At 44.1% G+C, this 26,525-nt stretch overlaps 1 protein-coding gene across 1 annotated transcript in view; it reads left to right on the top strand.

The window, feature by feature from the left end:
- Positions 1-26,525, top strand: part of PLPPR5 (phospholipid phosphatase related 5) — a 431,124-nt gene that overhangs the window by 200,665 nt on the left and 203,934 nt on the right. The window contains exon 2 of the mRNA XM_077452875.1: positions 14,673-14,805. Coding sequence (XP_077309001.1) covers positions 14,673-14,805 — 133 coding nt within the window. The remainder of the gene's footprint in view (positions 1-14,672; positions 14,806-26,525) is intronic.

Below are 26,525 nucleotides of genomic sequence, written 5' to 3'. Positions count from 1 at the left end.
CAGCGGTTTTGACTCCCCTGTGGTCGGGCAGAGGTACGGATCATGTCCAAGAGACGAAAGGAGGCTAAACGACTCAGCCGCATGACGGATTTTTACCGCCAGCCTCGCGGCTTGCAGGCCCAAGATGGCGCCGGACGACCGGAGAGTGGGGAAAGAAGCAAGCACGCTGATGAGGATCCTCAGGTGCCTGACCCGTCCACACGCCAGAAGGACTCTGCGAGGAGAGGTAATCAGCACTCCCCTACGGCATCCTCCACATCTAGCCCCATTAAAGCTAAGCAGCCTCATGTTCAGGGTGAGGAGGAGGAAGGGCTGTGTAATGCTTCCCTTGATGACACGAGAGAACTACAGGACTCCATCCTGGAATTCCCCACAAACAATTTACCAGTCATTGACACCACACTTAAAGATATGTTGGTATCTCTCCGCAGCACGCTGCACGCTGACATTCTATCTCTTACTAAACAATTTAAAGAAGAAGTGAAGGCTGTAGATGCTAGGGTGTCGCATGTTGAAAGAAAGATGGGAGAATTTGCGGGTACTATTAACAAAGTGATTGATGCCCATAACGAAAGAGAAGATGACATGCTATTGCTGAAGGAAAAAATGGCCGACCTCGAGGACCGCTCGAGGAGGAACAATATAAAAATTAGAGGTATCCCAGAATCAGTCAAAACTCCGGATCTCCTTCTCTATTTCCAAAAAATCCTACAGGAAGCATTGCCAGAAGCGTCATTGGCGGACCTTTCGATAGACAGGATTCATAGGCTTCCTAAGCCTAAATATATACCGGAACATCTACCGAGAGACACGATTGTAAGGATCCACTTTTTTCAAACAAAGGAGAAGTTCCTTCTGTGTGTCCGTAATCCTGAAGACATCCCTCCCTCTGCTCTCGGCCTATCCTTTTTCCCGGATTTTTCAGCATTTACGATGCAGAGGCGCAGGAGTATGGCGACTATTACAAAGCCATTGAGAAATCATCGCATCCCATATAAATGGGCCTATCCGGCGAAACTTCTGGTCTCCAAGGACGGTGCAACCATAGCTATTAAATCGGTGGAGGAAGGGCTCCGACTTCTCCGCGAATGGCGGATCTTAGACACTGACAATAGTTCACGCTCTGGTACTCCTTCACCCCGAACAGGATCTCCTGCCTGGCCGAGGCGACTTTCGGACTGATCGCTCAGGGTAACTTCCACACATCGCCCATAGAGCTCCCGTACATGGCGGACTATGGTAAAGCTCTTTTTGCCCTCTATTAGTTAAGGGTTGGTTTCCCTACTGATTCACTTGAATCATTTTTTTTTTATTCTTTTTGTTACATAACAGAACTGATAAGGTACATTTGCAAAACTATATTCATAAGGTACCTAAGTTTCCTGAGATTATAAACACTCACATTTGTGAAGACAAGAATAGGCCTTTTTCAAATAAATATCAGAAAGTGCGCGATGCGATAGGTAGGTCGACCCGACACATTTAGTCCTCTAAGACGTCATCTGGGGTGTTCCCATTTCTATGACACAACTTAAAGCAGAAGTAAACCCATCCATAAAACAGGAAATGTAACACTCCCATTGGTTGTGTTCTCAACCAAACTGTTGAGCCATCCAATGGCTTGTCAATTGCAATTATGCATCAGGAGCTTTCTGATCCCCATCGGTGTCTGTGCCGGTCCCCACCAGAGATTGTGCTTGGGTGCACCTTCTCAGCACAGAAAAGTGTTTAGAAATATATGCAGCCTCTTGCCGTTAAAGGTCATTCACTGAGAGACTGCATATATGCGTCATGTCATCGGGAAGAGGTTAATTTCATATGGCATAATAAATCTCAACCCTATTGCTAGCTCTGTATTGCTTTCTTTATGTACTCATGGAGAATTGGGAGCTCCTAATATTATCAAATATTATTATGCAATGCACCTTAACATCATTGCTTCTCAGTCTAGTCAATATGCTCCTAATAGATGGTCAGAAATTGAAATGGGCTCCTTTAACCCCGTAAGGCCCTGTTCTCTGATATGGTCTTTTTCTCTACATAATGATGCTACGTTGAAATGTTAATGCCTCGCTCCAATGTTATTTGTTTTAAAAAAAATTGCAAACATTTTACAAAAGGTACTCTTTATTCACCTTGCCTGCTCCTTTCCAATTTTCTTTTTAACCCAATCATTCTGGATAGCCTGTCTTATGGCGGAAGGCTACCTTGGGCTCAAGGGACTCTTTTTCAACTTCACCACCTTGTACATCCTTTATCTCATGGATTACGTACTTTTGTGGATCCAAAATACCATATTTCCAAACATATGTTTTTCTCCTACCTCAAGTTTAAACATTACTTTTCCTCTTTGTCCACATGCCTTCCTCTGGATATGCCTACTAAATTTGAATATGTGTGTACCCAAGGCCCATATCAGTTGAGCCTGATTTCTGTCATATACAACATTTTCCCACAAAGTAATCCCCCCTTAGAAGTATCACATTCTTATATGAGTAAATTAGCACACATCCTCCAACAGATTGTCCCCCTAACCCACTGGGAAAAGATCTGGGCATCAGCTTCAAAAATATCACAATGCATGGTGCAGAGAGAAACTGCTTTCAAAATATTGCATGGAAGACGGGCTTTTTCGACCAGTGTCAAAATGATCCCTTAACGTGACTAAATCATCCATGTTGCACTAACTGCTGGAATAAAAACCAGACCCTAATGAACCGCAAAACACATCAACATTACAGTCCAGCCAAATAGGACTAAAGGCCCATACACACTATCAGTTTTTCTGCTGAGTTTTTCCTGCAGATTTACTAAAACTATATAATATGAGGTCAAACCTTAGGAGTTTCAATTTGTATGCAATCAGGCAGGCCATTTTACTACATGGTTTTGGTAAACCTGAAGGAAAAAATCTGCAGAAATACTGATAGTGTATATGGGGCCTAAGAATTCCTTCACATACATTATCTCACAAAAGTGAGTACACCCCTCACATTTTTGTAAATATTTTATTATATCTTTTCATGTGACAACACTGAAGAAATGACACTTTGCTACAATTTAAAGTAGTGAGTGTACAGCTTGTATAACAGTGTCAATTTGCTGCCCTCTCAAAATAACTCAACACACAGCCATTATCATGTCTAAATCACCGGCAACAAAATTGAGTACACCCCTAAGTGAGCATTTCCAAATTGGGCCCACATAGCCATTTTTCCTTCCCGTTGTCATGTGTCTCCTTAGTGGTACAATGTTTCAGGTGTGAATGGGGATCAGGTGTGTTAAATTTGGTGTTATTGCTTTCACTCTCTCATACTGGTCACTGAAAGTACAACATGGCACCTCATGGCAAAGAACTATCTGAGGATCTAAAAAAAGAATTGTTGCTCTACATAAAGATGGCCTAGGCTATAAGAAGAAAGCCAAGAGCCTGAAACTGAGCTGCAGCATGGTGGCCAAGACCATAAAGCAGTTTAACAGGACAGGTTCCACTCAGAACAGGCATCACCATGGTCAACCAAAGAAGTAGAGTGCATGTGCTCAGCATTATATCCAAATGTTGTCTTTGGGAAATAGACATATGAGTGCTGCCAGCATTACTGCAGAGGTTGAAGGGGTGGGGGTAGCCTGTCAGTGCTCAGACCATACACCACACACTGCATCAAATTGGTCTGCATGGCTGTCGTCCCAGAAGGAAGCCTCTTCTAAAGATGATGCACAAGAAAGCCCACAAACAGTTTGCTGAAGACAAGCAGACTAAAGACATTGATTACTGGAACCATAAGATAAACTTACTTGGTTCAAATGGTGTCCAGCACGTGTGGCAGCAACCAGGTGAGGAGTACAAAGACAAGTGTGTACTCACTTTTGTGAGATACTATATGTGGTGGTTCTAAAAACACCTCTAAAAAGCAAAAAGCCATCTGTGGTGGAAACTGACTCCTTACAAATGCCTGATTTTTTTCTAAACCGGAAGGGGATTTTGCATTGCAATTGCAAAGTGGTTGGCGCTCAGTTACTGATCGGTCTCATCAACTTCAATAGGCACCTTTGGCAAGCCAAACCTGCCAACCCTGACATTTTCGGATTGATTTACTAAAACTGGAGAGTGCAAAATCTGGTTCCACTGTGCATGGTAGCCAATCAACTTCTAACTTCAGCTTATATGTACAATTAAGCTTTGGCAATAAAACCTGGAAGCAGATTGGTTTCTGTGCAAAGCTGCACTAAATTTTGCACTTTCCAGTTTTAGTAAATCAAGTTAAGTTTTGCTGCACAGCATCATGGCTGAGAGAATGTGGATGGACCTAAGCAGACACCATATTGTTTTGTATGTTGGTGGTGGGGGGTGGTAAAATCATAGATCAATAGATTTATACTGCCTCTTTGTCAAGCTTGCGAATTTAGTCTTTGTATTATAAGCTATTATACATAGGGTTTTCTTACAGCTGTGAGGAATTATTGCTTTTTTTACAACTATGGGAGCGAATAGTGAATGTTATTCAACTAAAATTCTATTGTAATTGAAAAGTGCTCATAATACACTTATTAGTCATAACCTTATGACCACCCATAACCTGTCAAGGCATGTGCTCCACTAGACCTCTGAAGGTATGCTGTGGTATCTGCCATCAAGCTGTAAGTAGCATATTCTTTAAATCCTGTAAGTAGCGAGGTGGGGCCTACATGGAATGGACTTGTTTTCCTAGCTTATCCCACAAATACTGAAATGGATTGAGATCTACAGAATGTGGAGGCCAAGTCACCACCTCAAACTTGTTACGTTTCTGAAACTATTCTTGAATTCATCAGACAAGGCCACCTTCTTCCATTGCTCCATGGTTCAGTTCTTTTTTTTTTTCAAATAACATATTTATTTATTTTCAAAAAGTGCATTACACGTCATGCATTACTACAGCAGAATAAAACAGCTAGAACAGAAAAGAGTAGGCCGCAGGGACCACCCACCTCTTGGCCCATCCCAGTAGGCCCCCCATGGCCGGCAAATGCCAGCCCGGGGGGGCCCCCCGCGAACAGCCGGGCCGACCCTGAGAAATAAAGAATGGCTTTACCCACCATAGGGTCCAGTGGAGTAGCCCCGCATCAAGTCATGGACCTCTTCTTACAGTATCAATCTCTCATGACAAACAGCATCCACAAAGTAGTGTGCTAAAAGAACAACAAAGCACGTACATGCACCAGCCATGATAGAAAAGGAGAGAGAGGCTGGCAAAAAGAAATAAGGGTACTAAGCAACAGAGAGAGAAGAAGAACGAGAGCAGAGGTGAGAGGTATAGGAGATAAGAGGGATAAGAAGAAAGAAAGAGAGTTTAGCAAAGGCTAAAAAGTAAAGAGAAAGGGGGGAGGAGAGTGTGGGGGAGGAGGGGTAGGGAAAGGCAGGGGGTATAGTCACCGTGCGTGGTCTCTGCTTCTTTTTCACAGCTGGATCTCCCGGGAGTTCCATGGACTCCAGACCACATCGTGGGCCTCGAGCCTGTCCTGTATCCTGGCGGTCATCCTCTCCATCAGCTCCACGTCTTGAACTCTAGCATGGAGTGCTCCCAGAGCGGGGGGCAGCACCTTTTTCCAGTGTAGGGCTATTAGGCATCTCGCCGCAGTCAGGATATGCCGTGATAATTTCTTGCGGGACTTCGTCAATGTAGGGAGAGGGATGCCCAACAAGAAGGTCTTAGGATCCAGGTCCACCCGCCGATCCAAGAGATCAGCCAAGAGGCGCCGGACCCCTTCCCAGAAGGGGACCACTAGGGGACACTGCCAGAAGATGTGGAACAGCGTGCCTTTGTGGGTCAAGCACCGCCAGCATCTGTCAGAGGTGGTAGGGTAAATGGCGTGAAGGACGTCCGGGGTCATGTACCAGAAAAATAAAATTTTGTACGCGTTCTCCCTATAGAGCGTGCATAGAGAGCTTTTCGAGGCCTGGGACCATATCGTCTGCCATTGCCCCTCCGTGATCTCCTCCCCCAGCTGTTCCTCCCACTTGAGCATGTAGGCATGTTTACCCACCGGAGCTAGCGGGGGTGCATTAAGGATTTTATATATAGCCGACATCAATCCCCTTTGGGCCGTGCCCTCAAGGATTATGGTCTCAAAAGCGGAGGGAGGGGAGAAGCGCAAATCAGAGGATATGGTCTGGGCAAAGTGTCGTATCTGCAGATAGCTGTAGAAGCTCTGTCTCGGGAGGTCAAATTTGGACTGAAGGTCTGCATAAGACAACATTCTCCGCGATCTGGGGTCCACTAAGGTCCCCAGGTGAAAGAGATTCCGGGAAGACCACGGGTGGGACATCGCATACGTCAGGCTGTCTGGCATCTTAGGGTGGTACAGGAAGGACGTCAGGAGCGATTTGTCCGAAGCCAGGACATATATCTTAGAAAGCTTGCGCCATAGGCCCTGTAGGTAGGACATAGATCCTAGCAGTTGGGTCCGGGGGGTTAGTGCTGGGGCGCTCCATAGCATACTATTAGGGTGCACTGGAGCCAACCAGAGCTTCTCAATTTCCGTCCATCTGTTGTACGACCTCTGGGTGAACCAGGAGGTCACTGCCCAGAGCTGAGCCGCTTGGAAATACTTTACCAGGTCCGGAAACGCCAGTCCCCCGGCTGAGCGAGAGGCTGTCATTACCGAGCGGGGGATTCTATGACGTTTGTAGTTCCATGTAAAATCTAGCAGGTCCGCCTGTAATTTTCTCAGGTGGTGATATGGTACTGGGATAGGAAGGGTCTGGAAAAGGTAGAGGAGTTTCGGGAGAATCGTCATTTTCACCGAAGCTATCCTACCAAAGAGGGAGATCTGGTGCTTCTGCCATTGGGAAAGTAATTGCCTAATGACGCCATATAGGGGCGGGAAGTTTGCCTGATACAGAGAGTCGAAGGTCGGGGTGATATGAATCCCCAAGTATTTCAGGGAATCAGTTTTCCAGTGGTATGGAAAAGTGGCTCGGAGATGTTTGACCTCCGGGGACGGCATATTTACCGGGAGGGCTTCCGATTTGGAAGCATTAATTTTATAGCCCGATAGGGCGCTGTAGCGGTCCAACTCCTTATGTAAGTTAGGCAGGGATATCCTGGGCTGGGTCAGGGTGAGGATGACATCATCCGCAAACAACGACACCTTAAATTCCCTGCCCCGAACCGGGACGCCCCTGATATTCGGGTTCCGCCGGATGGACGCCGCCAGGGGTTCCACGCAGATAGCAAATAATAAAGGCGACAGGGGACAGCCCTGGCGCGTGCCATTGGAGACCGAAAACGCCGAGGAGGTAGCGAAGGGGGTCTTAACCTGGGAGGACGGGTTGGAATAAAGGTGGCGTATTGCCCGCAGGAACGGTCCCTTCATCCCCATGTGCTGCAACGTGGCGAACAGGAAGGGCCACCCCAGTCTATCAAATGCCTTTTCCGCATCCAAACTCAGAAGCAAAGACGGGATGCCCCCCCTATTCGCCACGTCGACTAAATCTATGACCTTTCTAGTGTTGTCGCCGGCTTGGCGAAGAGGGACAAATCCCACCTGATCTTTATGGATGAGGGAGGGTAGGACCCTATTGAGCCGGAGGGAAAGGAGTTTCGTAAAGATCTTCAGATCTGCATTCAGGAGTGCAATGGGCCTATAATTGGCACAGAGAATGGGGTCCTTATCGGGCTTCGGTATCAGGGTGAGGAAGGAGCGTTGCATATCGGAAGGGACCGGGGTATGTAACAGAAACGCATTGAACAATCTTCCCAAGTAAGGGAGCAGAAGGGGCAGAAACGTTTTATAGTATTCGTAGGGTAAACCGTCCGGACCCGGGGATTTATAAGCCGGTAGTGACTTGACGGTCAGTTCTATTTCCTCCTCCGTAATGGGCATATTCAGAGAGGCCATATCCAGGTCTCGAATGCGGGGGATCCCACTGTCTGTCAAATATTGGTGCATACGCTGGGAAAGCTCCGCCGACAGGGGAGCACTGGGTATGTCGTCGCTGTTGTACAGCTCCTCATAAAATTTCGCAAATGTGTCTGCTATCTCCTTAGGGTGAGAAACTACTGTGTTGTTTTTAGTTTTAATCTGATGTGGGGTAGAGAGGAGGGTTTTATCTTTAAGTTTCCTCGCCAAGAGTGAGTGCGCCTTGTTGCCCCTGTCGTAGTACGTCTGCCTAACCCGCAGCATAGCCTTTTCTACCCGGCGGAGCGCCAGATCCTTAAGCACCGTGCGAAGCTTAGTGATCTTCCGGAGGAGTCGCAGTGACGGAGAAGCCTGCATATTCCTTTCCAGCTGCCCCAGCTCCTTTTCCGTTCGCAATCTAGTGGCCTCTGCGTCCTTCTTTAAAGCAGAAGACAGAGCCATGCACTTTCCACGGATGACCGCCTTGTGGGCCTCCCACAAAGTGGGGAGAGCAATGTCCGGGGTCGCATTTTCAGCAAAGTAGAGTTTCAAGGTTGAGACCAGTTCCGCCTGCGATGGGGAATGTTGCAGGAGAGAGGTGTTGAGTTTCCAATTGTAGGGTCTACTTACTGGAGCCGCTAGATCCAGTGTTAGTAGGATCGGCGCGTGGTCCGACCATGAAATTGGTAGGATATGGGCTCGTCGGGCCACTCTCAGCGTGGAATTGTTGGTAAAAAAGTAGTCTATGCGGGAGTGCAGCTGGTAGAACGTATACTGCCGGTCCGCCGGGTGAAGGGCCCGCCAGACGTCAAAAAGAGCGTGTCTGCGGGTCAGCTGGCGAAACAGTTTCGAATCCCTAAGTACTTTAGCGGAGGGGGGCCGGGTCGATGTCGCCAAACGGTCCGCAATAGCGGAGTGAGCCATGTTAAAGTCACCCCCCCACCACTAAGTAACCATGATCTGTCTTGAACAAGCGGGACAGGAGTCTGGAGAGAAAGCTATGTTGACGGACATTTGGGGCGTACAGGGTACATAGGGTAATTGGCTGGGATCCCCACTTGCCCTTAAGTATCAAGAAGCCTCCCCCGGGATCCCCATAGTGATCAAGGTAGGTGAAAGGGGCTCCATGACGAATCAGGATGGCCACGCCGGCCTTCCTGTGAGGTCCCGAGGATAGGTATGCTAAAGGAAAGTATCGAGAGGCGAAAGCGAAGGACCCCCCCTTATCAAAGTGCGTCTCCTGGACAAGGACGATATCCGCTCCCGACTGCCTGAATTCCCTAAGTGCCAGATGCCGTTTCCCGTTAGAATTCAGTCCATGGACATTTAGGGATAAAATCTTAGCCATCAGTCATGTCAGGGGGATGAGAACGTAAGCTGGTTCTTACCCATAATCCACCATGCAGGACGACCGCCAGGAGCCAGGAGGTAGCTTGTTCCGGAGAAAGGGCTCTAAGAGGAGTTCCACGATGCCCACCAACCACGACACGGTGAGAGTACAGGGAGGGGAGAGGGAGAGGAAAAAGCAGAGAAGGGGAGATAAAGAAGAGGTTAGTATCGCAAACATAGGTGCACACATTAAATAAACAACTATTGTACATTACAAAATTGAACCATAGGAGACCATGAACTGGCAGATCGCTCAGGTCTGATCGGATTCCCAGGGGGCCACCAGAACCCGAACCCGAGGGCCGGGCCTGGCGGCCACATGGGAGTCCAGCCCCCCCCCGTCAATCGGCGTAGGTAAAGCCGGGGGCAAGAGGAGCTGAGGGAACGCCCCTGCGACGGCAGCCGCCAGACAGTTCCCAAAACACCAATGCATCCGGGTAGAAGGGGGGTGACACAGAGACAGTGACAAACCCATGGTCTCAGTCTCACATTTACATCAGCCTTAAGAAAAACATAATTCAACATCAGCACGAAGGCACTTGGTAGGAGGAGAAAAAATAAGTAAAAAAAAAAAACGGGAGCTCTTGAGGCAGAAAAAGAGGGCAAGTTCGGAGAGTCCGGACATCAGTCCACCGGCCAACCAACAAACAAAACGGGCCGCGATCCCTTACGCCCCGCGGGCCTACGGAATCAAAAAAGGAGAAAAAGATACACAAAAATTGCCGCCATGCAGAACTTCAGCCCTTTCCTTGGCGGGCCGTCTTCTTAGGGGCCTCCCGGTTGCGAGGGCGTTGGCGGGAGGGGACCTTCTGCCACAGGGTTGGGGCGGGGGGCTGCGCAGCCACAAGATCCCAGTCAGGCAGCTGGGGAGGTTGAAGCCCCAGGTCCTCACAAAAGGTTCGTAGATCTTCCGGGTACCGCAAGGTTGCCGTCTTGCCTTGATGTTTAGCTGTAAGAGCGAACGGATATCCCCAGCGGTATGGAATATGAGCATCCTGCAATGTACGGAGCAATGGTTGAAGAAGTCTACGCTTCTGCAGTGTGAGCCAAGATAGGTCTGGGAAGAGCTGCACTGGGATGTCACGAAAGGTCACCACCCGGGCCAGGCGGGCTTGTCTCATTATGTCCTCTTTAATGTGGAACGAAGTGATTCTACAGATGACATCCCTGGGGGTAGAAGTCGCGCCTTTGGAGCGCAAGGCCCTGTGAGCTCTGTCCATTTCAATAAACTTGGAGGGGGGTTCCCCCAGAAGGTTGTTAAATATTTCTTGCAGGATAATTTGGAGATCTTCCGGCCCATCCGCTTCTGGAATCCCCCGCACTCTTATGTTATGCCGACGCCCCCTGTTATCCAGGTCCTCCACATGACGCTGCATGTCTCTCAGGAGCATACGATGGTCGGCACCTTGTGCTTGGGTCCTGTGAATCGCCACTTTAGTCTCCTGTATCTCCTCCTCGGCCATCTCCACCCGATCCGCTAAGTGCTTGAGACCGGAGTGCAACATTTGTATTTCTGAGCGACAGGTTGATTTAACATCCTCTATCAATTGCCTAAAGTCCTCCTTAGTGGGGATTGCTTGTAGGTATTGCTGCCATTGCGGGAGCAGATTCGGGGGGGGGGCCCCCGGGGTCGCCCCCAGTCGGATACAGAAGGGACGGCAGTGGAGGTCCGTGGGGTCCATCGTCTGTCTCCCGTGAGTCTGGGGGGGGCCCGGTATGGGAATCCCACACCCCGTGCCGAGAAGGTGGTTGCGCCAGGGGAGTCATGCGGGTCCGTCCCACTTCTCGTAACGGGTCTAAGCCCGATCTATGCGCAACAGGGGCCGGGGAGCCACTCCGGTGTCGCTGCGGGATAGGGGCCCATGAGGAGGACTGTCTCTGGGGCTTGGGTGATGGGGACCGGACTCCTTGGTCCATTCGGGGCTCCTCCACACCCCCTTGTCCCCGCTGAGGCCAGGGTAGCGGGTTTCCCGGGGGGGAGGGCTGGAAAGTCAGTGTCCTCCATGGAAGGAGGGGACCCCAGGGAACTAGTGGGGAGGAGGGGGTCCGATGCCGCCCGCAGCAGCCTAGGGAGGGCCCCCGTGCATTGTGTGTCCGTTGGGGGGGAGGGGATCCGTGCCCCAAGTACCCTGGGTGCTGACCCGGCCTGGTGCGGCCACTTGCCTCCCCCCAGGCCTCCCCACTGACCTGCTCCCAGTCGGGCGTCTTGTGCGGAGGGGATCTCTGGCCCCACTGCAGTGGGCTCAGGTCCCTCATGGCCGCGTATTGCTCAGAGTGCCGTGGGGGGTTGGATGCGCCAGCGTCCGGAGAGAGGGGCCTCGTTGTAGGCCTCGGGCCTGATCTGGTGGCCTGGTGTGCGGGCGGGGGCTGCCTAGCACTCACCGCTGCGGGAATCCGGTCGGCTGCCCTGGATGGAGGAGGCGTCCCGTCCGCCGCGGTGCCCGACCGGCAGCCGCTCCTCTCACTCGAGGCCGGGGATGAGGCCTGTAACGGCGTCTCCAGCGCGGCCGGCGCCATCTTGGGAGGCCCGCCGGCCGGAGCGTCCGACGGAGAAAAATAGGTCCGGAGGTCGGCTGCGGGCCCCGGAGGAACGGCAGAGGGTCCCCTAGTAGCCGTGGAGCGGGTGGCCCTCGATCTCCCCATCGGATGGGTGCAGATTGTCTCCCTACGTGCTGCTGTGGCTGGGCTGAGGAGAGAGCTGCCTCAGTGAGCGTCCATACAGGTCCGCTTCCGGTCACGCCCCCCCATGGTTCAGTTCTATTGCTCATGCGCTCATACCAAGTGCTTTTGGCTGTGGATGCAGAGCAGCATGGGTACCCTGACTGGTCTGCAGCCCCATATGCAACAACCTTTGATGCACTGTGTGTTTTTGACACCTTTCGTCTGAACCAGCATTAACTTTTTAAGTAGCTCTCCTATTGGATCAGATTACAAGGGCCAACCTTCACTCCCTACGTGCATCAATGAGCCTGGGACACCCTGTTGCCAGTTCACCATTTTTTCCTTTCTTTGACCGCTTTTGGTAGGTCCTGACTACTGCAGGCAGGCAGTTGCTCTGACCCAGACATCTAAGACATCCAACCATTATAATTCTTATGCTTGTCCATTTTTTGTACTTTCAACACATCAACTTTAGAGACAACATGTTCATGTTGCTGTCTAATATATCCTTCCCACTTCATTGGCATTGTAAGAAGATAATCAATGTCACAGTGATCATAATGTTATAGCCGATTGGGGTAGTATATTATGAATTTAACACAGTTTGATGCATTTATTTTCATAAATATTTAACATATAAACAAACTATTGATTGCCCTGAATTCCCTATACATTTCCAATCTGATTAAATAGAGGACCTCTCAGGCTCGTTGTCCGTCTGACATTCTGATTTAGGAAATTCTCACAGTTGATAGACTTACGTTTGTAAGTATAAGAATTCATTAATGGCTCTGCAAGTCATTAGTTTGTGGAACATTTCACAATCCCAGGTAAGAGAACTTAGGTTTGTGAAAATCAGAATCTAGAAATGGATCTGTAACTCATTACTGAAATCCAAATTCATTTAGCAAATACTACTTCTGTAAGGAAGTATATTTACTGAAAGGCATATTAATCTATTGCTAACAGCACTTCAGGGCTTACTGTAATTTTGCTATTCATAGAGAAACATCTACAAAATACTAATAGATGCAAACACCAGTAAACCATGCTTACACAGAAATACCATAAGTACTGCAAAGCATTAGTGATCTGCTTTAACTATTTTGACACACTGAAATATTCTAGCGCATGCCTGAGTTTACATGTAGAAGTAAAGTTCTCTTCTGTTTCAAGTTCTCTTAACATATTTCTGTGATTAAATACAAATGCATGACAAAAAGTCTCTCATGTAATAAATTAGTGAAACATGAAAAACGCTTTTGTGAATACTAGAGGATATTTATTTCCATTGCAATTGTTCTCTCATAATGAATTAATGAATAAATCCCAATTAACTTAAATACATTAGTAGATGATGATTAACATGGCAGTTTTGGCACTGGGGGATTTGGACCATGAGGGGGAGGAGTCAATATTAATTACAACTTATGTCTATATTTATATTTTGGAATAGTCGATACACAAGTGGCTCTCATCATCTGTTTTTAAGGATATTGAAATGAATATGACCACACATTCCACACTGGAGAAACAAAACCAAAAACTGTTTACATATTCCCCCATGCGCAGCAGTTCAAAAAAATGCATGTAGTCCCAGAAACTTTAAACACTCAGTGGTTGGGGTAGGTACTACGATTCTTTTAGATGTAGCTTCAAAATTCAACTATAATTGTTCTCCTTTTACAGGTGGGGATTTTTCTCCCCCTCATAAAGCCTAGTACACACAGGCCAAATGTTGGTGCGACATCGGGCGGTTCAATAAAAAACGGCCAACATTCTGCCTGTGTGCATGGCAGTCAGTCCAACAGAAGCTGGCCATCTGGCTTCTGTTGGATCAGCATGCTGGAAAACCAGCAGCTGACTGGCTCCCGATCAGCGCTCTCAGCCAATGGCTGACTGGAGTGTTCTAGTGGGGGGCATCCCTGTGGGTCAGGAAAGGGAGGGGGGACAAGCGAGCGCCCCCCTCCTGAACCATACCAGGCCACGTGCCCTCAACATGGGGGGTGCTTTGGGGCAGGGGAGTTCTGCCCCCTCACCCAAAGTACATTGTCCCCATGATCATGGGGACAAGGGCCTCATCCCCACAACCCTGGGCTGTGGTTGTGGGGGTCTGTAGGCAGGGGGCTTATCGGAATTCAAAAGCCCCCTTTAACAAGGGGACCCCCATATCCCGCCCCTCCATTGTGAATGAGTATGGGTACTCCTACCCATTCACCGAAAAAAGTGTCAAAAAGAAATAAAAACACACACACACATTTTGATAATTCCTTTATTAAAAATAAAAAAAAACAATGTTCCCCCCGATGTAGATCCATCGTCAATCCATCATTAATAAAAAGTACATATTTTCTGAAAAAATTATGTTGCTGTATTTTGTGACATGGCAGGAATTAATTATTCCATCTTCTTGAAGAGGGAAGGTAAACTCTAACTTGGCATGCAAGTGTTTGACACAGAAATTTAAAACATGGATCTGTGCTTAAAAGGCACAGGAGGAAAGGGGTAATTAAAAACCTTGTGTCCTGGTATAATATCTGAACAGGATACTTTACACGATATGGGTTAAGACCTAATTAGCTTATTAGCTGTTAATTTTCATAAGCAAAGTGTGCTGCGCTAGAGCCTCAGTATTAAATCTAGATGTAGGTATTATTGGCCAAGCTAAATGTTTCATGCAGTATACCTATTGATTTTCACCTTTCACAAACCACATCTTTCTCTTTATGTCTCCTGTTTAGATAATCGTGGGGGAAACTGTAGTCTTTTGCCTACAGGTAGCAACAAGAGACTTTGAGAACCAGGAAAAAACTCTTTTAACTGGAGACTGTTGCTATATTAATCCACTGGTGCGCAGAACCGTCAGATTTCTGGGTAAGAGCGTTTTTATTCCTCTTATGTTCAATTGTAGAGAAATGTGCTTCTGAGATTTGTTGCCCTGAAATATTTTTTGTATCAGATCTTGTACAGTTGTATTTTATAATTCAACATTTTCACATTCATGTTTTATATGCTAATTATATACTTTCTAGAAAATGTGATTGCACAGCCACAGATCTACAGGAAGATCTCATCTGCTTAACAAAGAAATGCTATATATATATATATATATATATATATATATATATATATATATATATATATATATATATATATTCCATATAATGGAGCTGAGTATACAGTAAAAATTATTGAACAGACAAACATTAGATCCCAATGCAACTAGGCCTACAGATAAAGGTTGTATATTTGAACCAATAAACTTGAAATGATGTATTCATTTTTATGATCCAAGATAATGAAAATGCAGATTTTTAACATGGAAAAAGTAACTACACCCCTACATTTACTACCAGTTTAAAGCCATAAAATTAGAATTGTATGTTTCAGATTATATGTCAATGATCAGAACCCACTTAGGTAATATGTAGATGGAAACCTTTCCTATTTAAAGAAGATCTATCACCATCAGAAAACAAGCTAACAACAGCACAAGCCGGGTATTAGATGAGGCTGTTCTGGACAAGTGTAGTAGCCAAAGTGTGCTGCTGTCAGCTTGTGTTAACAGCACAGGCTGATAGTTTCCACTTTCTCCATAAACCCTAAAAGCAGACTGCAGGTATAGACTTTAAAGTGGGTGTAAACTCTCACATATACCCAGTGAAGTGAATAGCCTCAGATGATGCACAGATTTGAAAAAAATGTCCCTACATTTGTTTTGCATCTATATCTGCAGTCTTTCCCTTTCTATATTATTTAGGATGTGCACATCATGTTAACAATTTGTCTTCCTGTTTCAGCAGTGGGTGGGAAGTCTGAACATACACTGTGTGTGAGCTGATTGGAGGAAAAGCACATACCCCCCCCCCCCCCCCTTCCACATAGGCAGAGAAATTAAGAAACTTGCAGAGCTGTAAATAGATAAGCTCCCTGCTTATCTTTCTCTAAGTTAAGTTACCTACCCAACACAAATTTCCAGCTGCTTTTATCTCCTGTGTCAGAGAGCTTGTCAGACGTTATCATGTTGGTAACAAATGAACGGAGCAGCAGAAAGACACAGAACCCAGAGCTTTGGAGAGAGAGAAACACTACAAATATATGTGGGTCAGGAGACAGAGTTGCAAAATGGAAATGGAATTGGGCTCAGTGCTGACTATAGCTTCCCACATGGGGTCACCCATATTTTTAGGCCTTGGGGATGGAGCTACAGTCAGCAAGACAGATTTATTTTATTTAATAGGTGTGTGTCGTGTCATCATACCAAGATCCATAGAGTTCTGTAAGATCCTCTGGAAAAAAAAATTATGGATGCCTACAAGTCTAGCAAATGGAGAAAAGTGTGACCTGACCTGTCCACAGTAAAAGGCCTCCATCCCTGGCTATATGAAATAGAAACAAAGAAAAAGAATGGGAGTTTAAATGAGGCTTATTGCTGCAAAAAGGAGTGTATGGAGTAAATATATGATAAAACCTTTCTTGTATCAAAAGCAATTCCGTGATCTAGAAATGCATGGTAATGTTTTCAAAACATACATAACTATATACAAAGGCTGACATTTTGGTAAAAATATACCATGAATTCACTGTATACAATGATGATACAAAATGATACATATTCATAACTGAGTACATGCTGTATAAAAGCTGAACTGTCTTGGCATCACATGAATAGAAAAATTCTACGCGTTTCGTGAATCACGTTCACTCATCACGAGTATGGATGCAAAAATTAATTCACTGTAAGTACAGAAAAATCAGATATATAAATATAATAAACCTTTCATAAAAATGAGGGAGGGAAAACTTTCTGAATGATACAAAAACGTTTCCTTAGTGAGAATTTGGATATACTAATACTTACAGATCAGCCCAAGAACTAAACTGGCTCATTTGAGGATGAAGGGAGTGGGAGAAGGGGTCCCCATCACAAGGCTAGCAACAAATTTGGAAAGGTTTCCTGATGATTTGAAATAAATAATTCCACTGTGAGTAAAATAATATCAAAATTGCATATATTTCAAACGACTGCTATTTTTTTCCAGCACTGTCTGTCCTAGCAAATTCAGCTCACCATTTGATGCTAAAAGAAGTCTACAAGTATCCTCAGTTTTAATTGTCAGGTGTTCAAATAACTATTACAACAGTAGGCGTAAAAGTGCATGTATCTGTGTTCAGAAAAAGATTAATTGTTAACCTGCATTAAAGGTGTGTTAAGAAAATGCCTTTGCTATCCCAATAGAACATTCCATCAATATTACAGGTTGCTATTGAACATATATACAAAGCCAGGCAATCTGGAGCAACATGCTGAAGACTGTTTAATTGAAGATCTACTATTTGATCACAGTAACAGTAGACATGTCTGTCACAAACCAAAGACAACATCTTAAGGGAAGAAGCCCATCATAACTGTGAAGTATGGTGGTGGAAATATTATGGTTTGAGGTTGCTTTGTTCATTTAGGGATTCGGAAGCTTGAAATCATCAAATCAACTATCTGTTCTGCATCTTATCAAGGGGTGCTTGATGAAGATATGAGGCTAGCTGTCCCAAATTTAATCCTGAAAGGGAAATAGGTCTTTCAACACAATAATGATCTGAAGAACACTAGCAAATCCACAAATGAATGGCTCAAAAAAAGAAGACATGGAGAGTTGTGGAGTGTCCTACTCAAAGCCTTTATTTTCTTACCACTGACATTTTGTTGGAGGAGAATTGTGAGACAGGCAGTTGATGAGGGAAACCCAGAAAACATCTTGAAACTCAAGAAATTTTGCATGGATAAGTGGTCAAAAATGTAAATGTCAATTTCAGAAATGTTTACTGTATACAAAATGAATACAAGAAATAATTTATGCTAAAGGTAATAATGCTAAGGGTATACTTAATTTTTTCCATAATACACAATGGCAGCTATTTATATTTTTGTCAAATAAATAGGTAATAAGAGGTAATCTGTGTTTTATTATGTTGTAAATCATATCATGTAAAGCCACTGTTTAAATAAAAATTGAATGTTTTCTGTTCAAGTACTTTGAAAAAGTAAATTATTTTCATTGGGTTCACTTAATCACTTGCCTACCAGGCCAATTCTGACACTTTTCTCTTATACTGTACTATATGTAAAAATTTGTGTTTTTTTTTTTTTGCTATAAAATGACTTAGAATCCCCAAACATTATATATTTTTCACTAGCAGAGGTCTTATAGAATAAAATATCAGTTGTTGACATTTTTTTCAAGCACAGTTGTTTTGGAAAAATGAATCAAAAAAAAAATATGAAAGATGATGTTACACCAAGTAAATAAATACCCAACATATATGTTAAAATTGGGCATGCTCATGGTCATTCATTCAATTTATGGTACTTAAAAATATCCATTGGCGATGCTTTAAAAATGTCTATAAGATATCAGTTTAGAGTTGTAGAGGAGATCTAGTGCTAGCATTATTGCTCTTGCTCTGATGATGGTGGTGATACCTCACATGTGTGGTTTGAAGGCCACTTATCTCTATTGCAGCCACCAGTGCCACCAGGTGGGTCCTGGGCTTCCCAGATCGTCAAGCAAGCCCGGGAAACAACGGGAAGCTGTGGGAGGGGGGCGGCTCCCGCCGCTTCTAAAAGTGATTCAGTGGTGAATTTGCCATCCATACCACTTTTGTCTTGTAGAGAGTCACCAGCTGAAAAAACAATACCGGGTTATGGCATATTGCTGTAGCCAATACCCACTTGCCGACCAAGACTTAATTTGTCTATGACCCCGTCGGCAAGTGGTTCATTTTCCAAATGGCTGTAAATACTGTATTTTTTAAGAGCAGGTCAAGGAGTAGTAGAGTGTAACCACATCCCAAAAATGTATTAACCTCTCATTCCATGAGCTAATTTCTTTTTGGCTACCATGGCCTACTATCACGAAAACAACAACTGAATGATGCCAAACGAATGCATGAAATAAACAAATGCATGCAATAAATAAAGGTGAGAAAGAAACTGCCCCAAGAATGCAATTCTAAATTGTCCAATAATGCTAGTAAAGAAAAAACAAAAAATGCATGAAGTGCCCAAATTAGCTGGTGTTGCCAAGAACATATGCCAAAGAGTCCTGGAAAGTGCAATCAAGAAATATTGAGCACACTCAGCTGCTGGAACTTGTAGTAATGATGTATAATACAACGTGGTAATGGGTGAGAGTCAAGTCCCAACAGATCATAATGAGCTAAAAAGAATCTGTATAGACAAAGAGGATGTTGGTAAAAATTATCTTATTGAAAAAAACATGCGTAAATAAATTTCACTTACATTCAGGAAGGAAAAGAAAACTCCACATTCTCCCTGGTATCAGTGCTGATGAAGGTAAGAACCATTTGCTGCCTGTGGCTGCTAGAAGAGCAGAATATGAACAGATACATTGATATGCCAGCTGAAAAGGGAGTGTAAATGGTGCTAGATTGTGAATTGTCATATCCAGGAAGGACCATCGATCAACTCTAGCCAGCCACAGCAGACTAGAAATGGCATAACCAGAAGTGACATCACCAGAAGTGTAATTTTATACGTTTTAAAACATAATTTTATTATTTTGTTGGCCTTTTTTTTTTTTAAATTTTTTTATACATAGTCCCATGTAGGGCTTCCTACAGAGTGGACAATTTCAGTAGAAGTTAAGTTGTTATTGTAGCGAAGTGAGGTTCCATCCATGCTGCCTACTTATTCATTTTTCCCTGTTTTAAATTGGCTATCATTTTCATGTACATCAGTATTTATGGGTGCTGTCTTTGTCCCGTTCTTCAAGCTTGATAAAGAGGCAGAACCTCAAAACATTGCCGTGGAGACCATGACTGTTTGTGCCCTTTGTGTGCAGTGCTCCGATTATGCCGCGTACACACAGGCGGATTGTATGGCGTACTTAGTCCGTCGAAACACATTTCAGCGGACAATCCGCTCGTGTGTGGGCTTCAGCTGACTTTTTCAGCGTGAAGTCCGGAGTACTAAGTATTTCGTTTTTTTCGAAATTCTGTCCGTCGTACTTTGGTTTCAGCGGACAATACGGTCATCAGTATGCTAGTTCGACGGACTAAGAATGGCGCATGCCCAGAAAGGATTTACACGGCGGAAGGGTGCTTTGCTGTGTCTTGGATTTCCTATTTCTAGTCCCGTCGTACGTGCTGTACACGTCATCGCGCAAGCTTTCGACGGACTGTTTGTGTATCCGTGTGTGGTCAAGTCCGTTCAGTGGAAAGTACGACGGACTGTCCGTCGGATTGTATGACGGACTAAGTTCGCCATACAATCGGCTCGTGTGTACGCGGCATTAGGAGACATCACTTTCCCATGGCGTCACTTCCAGTGACGCCATTTCCGGTCCGCTGTGGCTGGAGTTTGTTCATCTTCTGCTCTCATAGTGGCTACAGGCAGCATAGATGGTTCTTCCCTTCATCAGCACTGGTACTAGCAAGACTGTGGAGTTGTCTTTTCCTTCCTAAATGTAAGTGCCATTTACACATGTTTTTATTCAATAAGGAAAAATGAACCACCAGAGAAAGCCATATATGTTTGTTGCCAACTTCCCTAATTTCAGGAAAACAAGAGAGTAAGTAACCCCCAAAACTAAAGAATATGTACTTCCATGATGTTATTTCCTTGTCTTGTTCTGATGATCATTATGCTCTGTTATAGAACTCAAATTTTGTGACCTTCTTTTAACACCCCTGAAGAAATGATTGAACCCTTCCTGAAAGGCGACGGGTACTGTATCTATATAGAGAAAACAGTGTCACTAATATGTGCATACCCTACAAGAAGTCAGCATTGATGACTTTGTTTTTATCATTTGTACTGATGATGTACCACACTTTTATACAGATGTAATAATAAAAGTTTTATGTTTTATATAATATAAGTTTATTCTTTCTGAGTTGCCTCTAAAGTCCCACAGGTATTTTGGGGGTTACTTACGGTCTTGTTTATTCAATAAAGAACTTTTATTGACATCCTCTTTGTCCACACGGATTCTTTGGGGCTTGTTATGACCTGTTGGGACTTGCCATTCATTAGTCTGATGGCTTTTGATTTTCTTTGGATACTTATCACTTACTGTGACTCATGTCTACAACCATTAACACATCCATCAATAGCACAAGTTCCAGCAGCTCCAGGGAGCTGAAGATTTCTCTTGATTTATGCAATTTCATCGTCTTATGCACCATATGAAAAGTTTGTATATTCTTCTTTTTAAAAGGAAGTCATCAGTGTTATAATATATTTAAAATACATTTTAATATGCTATAACTTTTAGAATTCCAAATTATTCTTAAGTGAAAATATAAACCTGTTTTAATTGGATCTTTAAAAAGATGTTTATTTGATAAAATAGCATGTGTTCTCCAGTTCTACTAATCTAATTGACTACAGAAATAAAATTTTAATTACATTTTGAGTCATTCAGTTCTAATAGTGCTGAACTTGCACATAATAATTACTGGATTTTTTTCCCAACAGAAAAATTGAAACCATAGCTGCACTTGTACAAAATAAAACTACAGTAACCACAGCAAAGATATTTACTGTTGAAAACATGCACTGTTACTTATCAATACTAGGGGGTTCATTTACTAAGACTGGAGAGTGCAAAATCTGGTGCAGCTCTGCATGGCAGCCAAACAGCTGCTAACTTCAGCTTGTACAAATAAGCTTTGACAAAAAAAAAAAAACTAGAAGATGCACCAGATTTTGCACTCATTGTGTTAGTAAATCAATCAATATATGCTAAAGAAGGTCTACCTAAAAATGTTTCCTTCTGAGTGGAGGGGGCAGGATTTTGGTTTCTGGTCCAGAGTTCTTGGAAACCCTTGTAGGTGGCACGCCAACCTCTAACACAGCAGGAATAAGCCACATTTTATTTTCCCAGTTCATTAAAGTGCCTTCTTCATAGGAGTATATGGAGTACTAACTGCAGTAGGTATTTTTTCATAAGCTATGTTGATAATCTTACCCTGGACTTTCATGCAGTTGGGAGATGAGCCCTCTGAGATTATATGAAAATGTTCACCTGATGCCATATTAAGCCTTGCCCCTGGACTAGACTGGACTACCATTGTTTCTTAAATTTCATTATTTAAAACTCTAGTACACCTAAAGCAGGGGTGCCCAACCTTCTGAAGAGCGAGGGCCACTGAAGCGACTTGGTAACCGGTCGCGGGCCACAATGAGCAGAGCAGGTGGATGACAGGTCCGTGCTCTACTCTATGGGTCCTCCAATCCACCCTGATGGAAGTGGATTGATCCCCTTCTGTTTTTTTTGTTGTTTTTGTTTTTTGCGAATCAGATTGGAGGTAGGTGGGTGTAAAAGGTTGACACAAATCTGTTTACATCTGATGTTTCATAGAGGTGAATGGAGGGTTTGATTTAGTTGAACCGATTGTGTGAAAGGGGCCTTTCACACTAATGCAGCGCAGTGCACCTGTGTCTTTCCTGTGGGTTAGCTACACTTTGCCATAGACTTCTATTATATCCTACAGGTGTGGTGCACTTTCTGAAAGCTCACCAAACCCGCAGGTAATAACAGAAGTCTATGCCTCAGTGCAGGTAACCTGAAGGTGCTCTGCACCTGTGGATCAGTTTGAAAGCAGCCCAGTAACCACTGTGCAGATATGCCCATATATACACTGCAATTTTAGTAATAAACTTACCTTTATTAACAGTCTTCCATTCAGGTATCACCTGCTGTTGCTGTCCCCGGCAGAGTGCATTTGGTATCGCTCCGCCTTTGGCAAGAGACGATGCTATACAGGAAGCATCAGCTTATACAGCTCTGCTCCACAGCTGCTTGCTTTGTCGGCTTCATTAACAAGACAGATGCTCTGGGATGGCGGGTCTGCAACCTATGGTCTGGGCTTGCCAATCTGCCATCCCACAGAAGAAGGTCCAGCACTGATTTTGAATGAGAAGGCCTGGTTCACAGTCTCCGCTCTAATTCATCCCAAAGGTGTTCTATCGGGTTGAGGTCAGGCCATTCAAGTTCCTCCACCCCAAACTCACTCATCCATGTCTTCATGGACCTTGCTTTGTGCATTGGTCCAAATCATTTGGTGGAGGGAAAATTATGGTGTGGGATTGTTTCTTAAGGGGTTGGGCTTGGCCCCCTAGTTCCAGTGAAGGGAATTCTTAAGGCGTCAGCATATCAAGACATTTTGGACAATTTCATGCTCCCAACTTTGTGGGAACAGTTTGAGTATTGCCCCTTCCTGTTCCAACATGACTGCGCACCAGTGCACAAATCAAGGCCTATAAAGACATGGATGAGCGAGTTTGGGGTGGAGGAACTTGACTGGCCTGCACAGAGTCCTGACCTCAGCCCAATAGAACACCTTTGGGATGAATTAGAGCAGAGATTTAGGCAGGGTATCTAGGCAAAAATGACTTATACATGTACATGACATATACCTGAGAAGGTAGCTATGGGAAAATCTCAGTAGAAGATCAACTGTAGTCTTTGGAATCCGCTCAAAAAATAATGGTGCTGCACTGAATTTATCCCAGCCCCATGTAATAGCATAAACATGGGTATTAAAAATATATATAATATAGACTCTATATGGGCACGTGGGGTAAGCGGTTGTACTTAGAAAAGCAGAGTGAAGCCATCAATGCAGGTCATAGGAATCACTGCTTTGACTCTTTTCAACTTGCTATTCCAAACATAGTTGAACCCTATAGCTCTGCTAAAAATCTCAGAAGCAAGTACATTTGAATATCTAAAGTGTGAAGATCCTTTTTATTGAATGTGAAAATAAATTTCTGTACGTCATCTTTGACTACGTGCTGAAGATCTGAAAGGACAATTCCCTCAAAATGTTATATATAAAAGTCTTGCATTATTCAATGTGACAATATCCATAACATACCTTATGTATTATTCATATATTCATGTTGTATTTTTTCATTAATCAGACACTCATTTTTTTTTTTAAATGTGCAAGCCTCATGTGCTTTCATCACATTTGGATAACAACTGAAAAAAGTTAATTCATTTTATTTTTTTCTAATGAAGGCAGGCCATATTATTCAGCTCAGCTTTTATACTAATTATTCTGTTAATTTGTGGTGCCAATTAGTAGATGTTAATTATTTTTTAAATCTTAGCGTTCCATGAAATTCTAAACTTATTTACAGGCTTCTAAACACCAATTTAGCACTCATTTTACAGCAATTAATAGCTTCTTTAAATAATTTAACACTCAATAATAATATAGATTCTGCACTGCTGCAACTTAATATCCCTGTGCGCTTTTGCTAGACTGTTAAGGCATAACCAGAAAGCAATCTATAAGAACACCTGTTTAATAAAAAAAAAAAAGTGTAATTTTGATGAGGGTACATTTTTTATTTTATTTGGACCATTGAACACCAAGAAACCTTTTTGTTTTTGTTGCATAATGCAATAAAGCTAAACTCTAGGCAGATATAAAAAGATGCAAATTAGGGGATACGTTCACTTTTTGTAATGTTACTTGGTACACCTGCGTTCAGGGTGTAATAAATAACATGTTAATGTTGCAGCAGCCTCTCACACCCACTCTATTGTGACAGCAAGTCGGGGATCTTCTCCCTGCACTTGCTGTCACAATTTTAAGAAAATGTCACCGTGCGGCACTCCGCCCACTCAGCCGCATCATTCATTGACAGAGTTCTGTAAATGTGAAAACTACAAGGACTGACAGCCATTGCAGCTGTTGGCTTGTAATTCCCAATGAACTATCAGGTCCGGTTCACACTGAGGCAGCACGACTTACAGCGAGACTGCCTCAGGCGACCCAGACGCGACCGCTGCGGCAACTTGCAAATGACTTCTGTATAGAAGTCATTGCAAGTCGCCCCCAAAGTCGTACAGGAACCTTTTTCTAAGTCGGAGCAACTTGTGTCGCTCCGATTAGAACGGTTCCATTGTACAGAACAGGACACTACTTGTCAGGCGGCTAAGTCGCCTGACAAGTCGTCCTAGTGTGAACCGACCCTCAGGGTAATGTTGAGTGCTCTAGGTAGTTCATTTATACTGCCTGTCAGTGTGTAATTGCCTGCTCATATGAGGTAAAAGCAGACAGTTTACACTGACAGTCTGCAAGAACCCTACATTGCACCCACGATCTGCTGATAATGGGTGCAATGCTTTGCAGGCTTATGGTAAACAAAAAAATAAAATAAATGCAAATTCTTTGCCTACAAAGGTTGAACATATTCTTCAAGGCAGCTATGTAATCATGAATACATTGATAAATAGTTAGACTTTGTATTATTTATTATTACACCAATAAATGTAATTTATAATGCCAGCAGTGTTAGTACCTGCCTTTGACCTGGTAGAAGCCCCTTGCAATCCCCTGTACAGCAGAACTCAGACTGGGAGAGAAAAATAATCATAAGGACCCAATCAATTATGCTACAGTGCAAAGAGCATGCCAATAGGAGGAGAGAGCAAAGTGACAAAGGGATTAGCTCATCAGTCTGCTAGTTCTTCTTTCACTGTCCAATTACAGGCTGGGAGAAAGACAAGACCTGTTTGTGTTCTGTACTGCAGCAAAGAAAATTCACGCCTCCTGCCCTTCCAGGACTGTGCTGTGTGGCAGAGCTGTGTATAATGTATGGGATGTGATCAGCACAAGGCCAATCAGCACTGTCCAGACAAAGGGTCACGAGTCATGCAGCCTTACAGGATAGTCAGAGAAGAATAAAAACTCCTCCTTTAAGCTTTAACCAGTGCTCGACCAGACACAAGACAGATGAGAAAAGGTATTTAGCCGTTTATATTGTATTTCCATGTTCTGTGTACTGTGGGAGACCAGATATAGTGTTTGCCAGGAGTTCAGCTTCAAAAGTACAATTGATATAAAATCCAGATTAAAGGCAAACTTAGAGAACATGCTGACTAAATCTATGAGTTCACTTTTAACATTCGTGGTCTTGCTACCCACAAAGTTGTCCTAATCACCATAAAACACAAGAAGTCTACCTCACATTTACCAGCTCTTCCGGGGCTAAACTTTCCCTAATGTTACAAGCTGAAGCTCCAGCTTTGGCCTCACGTGTGTTGAGTTATCTTGAGGGGACAGCACATTTACACTGTTATACAAGCTGTACATTCACTACTTTACATTGTAGAAAAGTGTCATTTGTTCAGTGTTGTCACATAAAAAGGAATGATAAAATATTAACATACATGTGAGGGGTGTACTCACTTTTGTGAGATGCTGTATATGGTTAAAAACACTTACAAGATCCAGTATACTGATCGGTCTGATGAAGGAGCTATCGCTCATGCTCCAAAATGCATTACTGCGCCTAGCTAGATGTGTGTTTTACATGGTACATGTGCGTTCCATCTTGGTTCTGGGAGCTAGGCACCCATCTTGCCCCAATCCTCTCCCATCCCTCTGCAGCTGCTGATTGGCTTAGCCTTGTGGAGGTTGCGATAGGAGCCAGGAGTCGGGAAAACTAAGATGATGTGCCTGTTATTATACTGGATCTTGTAAGTGTTTTAACCACATATGTATTAAACCTTTGGAAATACTGCACTTAGAAATGCCATATTCTTGCTCTT

Source organism: Lithobates pipiens, unplaced genomic scaffold, assembly GCF_037356315.1.
Source record: "Lithobates pipiens isolate NorthernLeopardFrog02 unplaced genomic scaffold, aLitPip1_a1.2 Scaffold_23, whole genome shotgun sequence".
Taxonomy (NCBI): domain Eukaryota; kingdom Metazoa; phylum Chordata; class Amphibia; order Anura; family Ranidae; genus Lithobates; species Lithobates pipiens.
The sequence above is the reverse complement of the archived record's forward strand: the minus strand, read 5'-3'. Positions and strand labels throughout refer to the sequence as shown.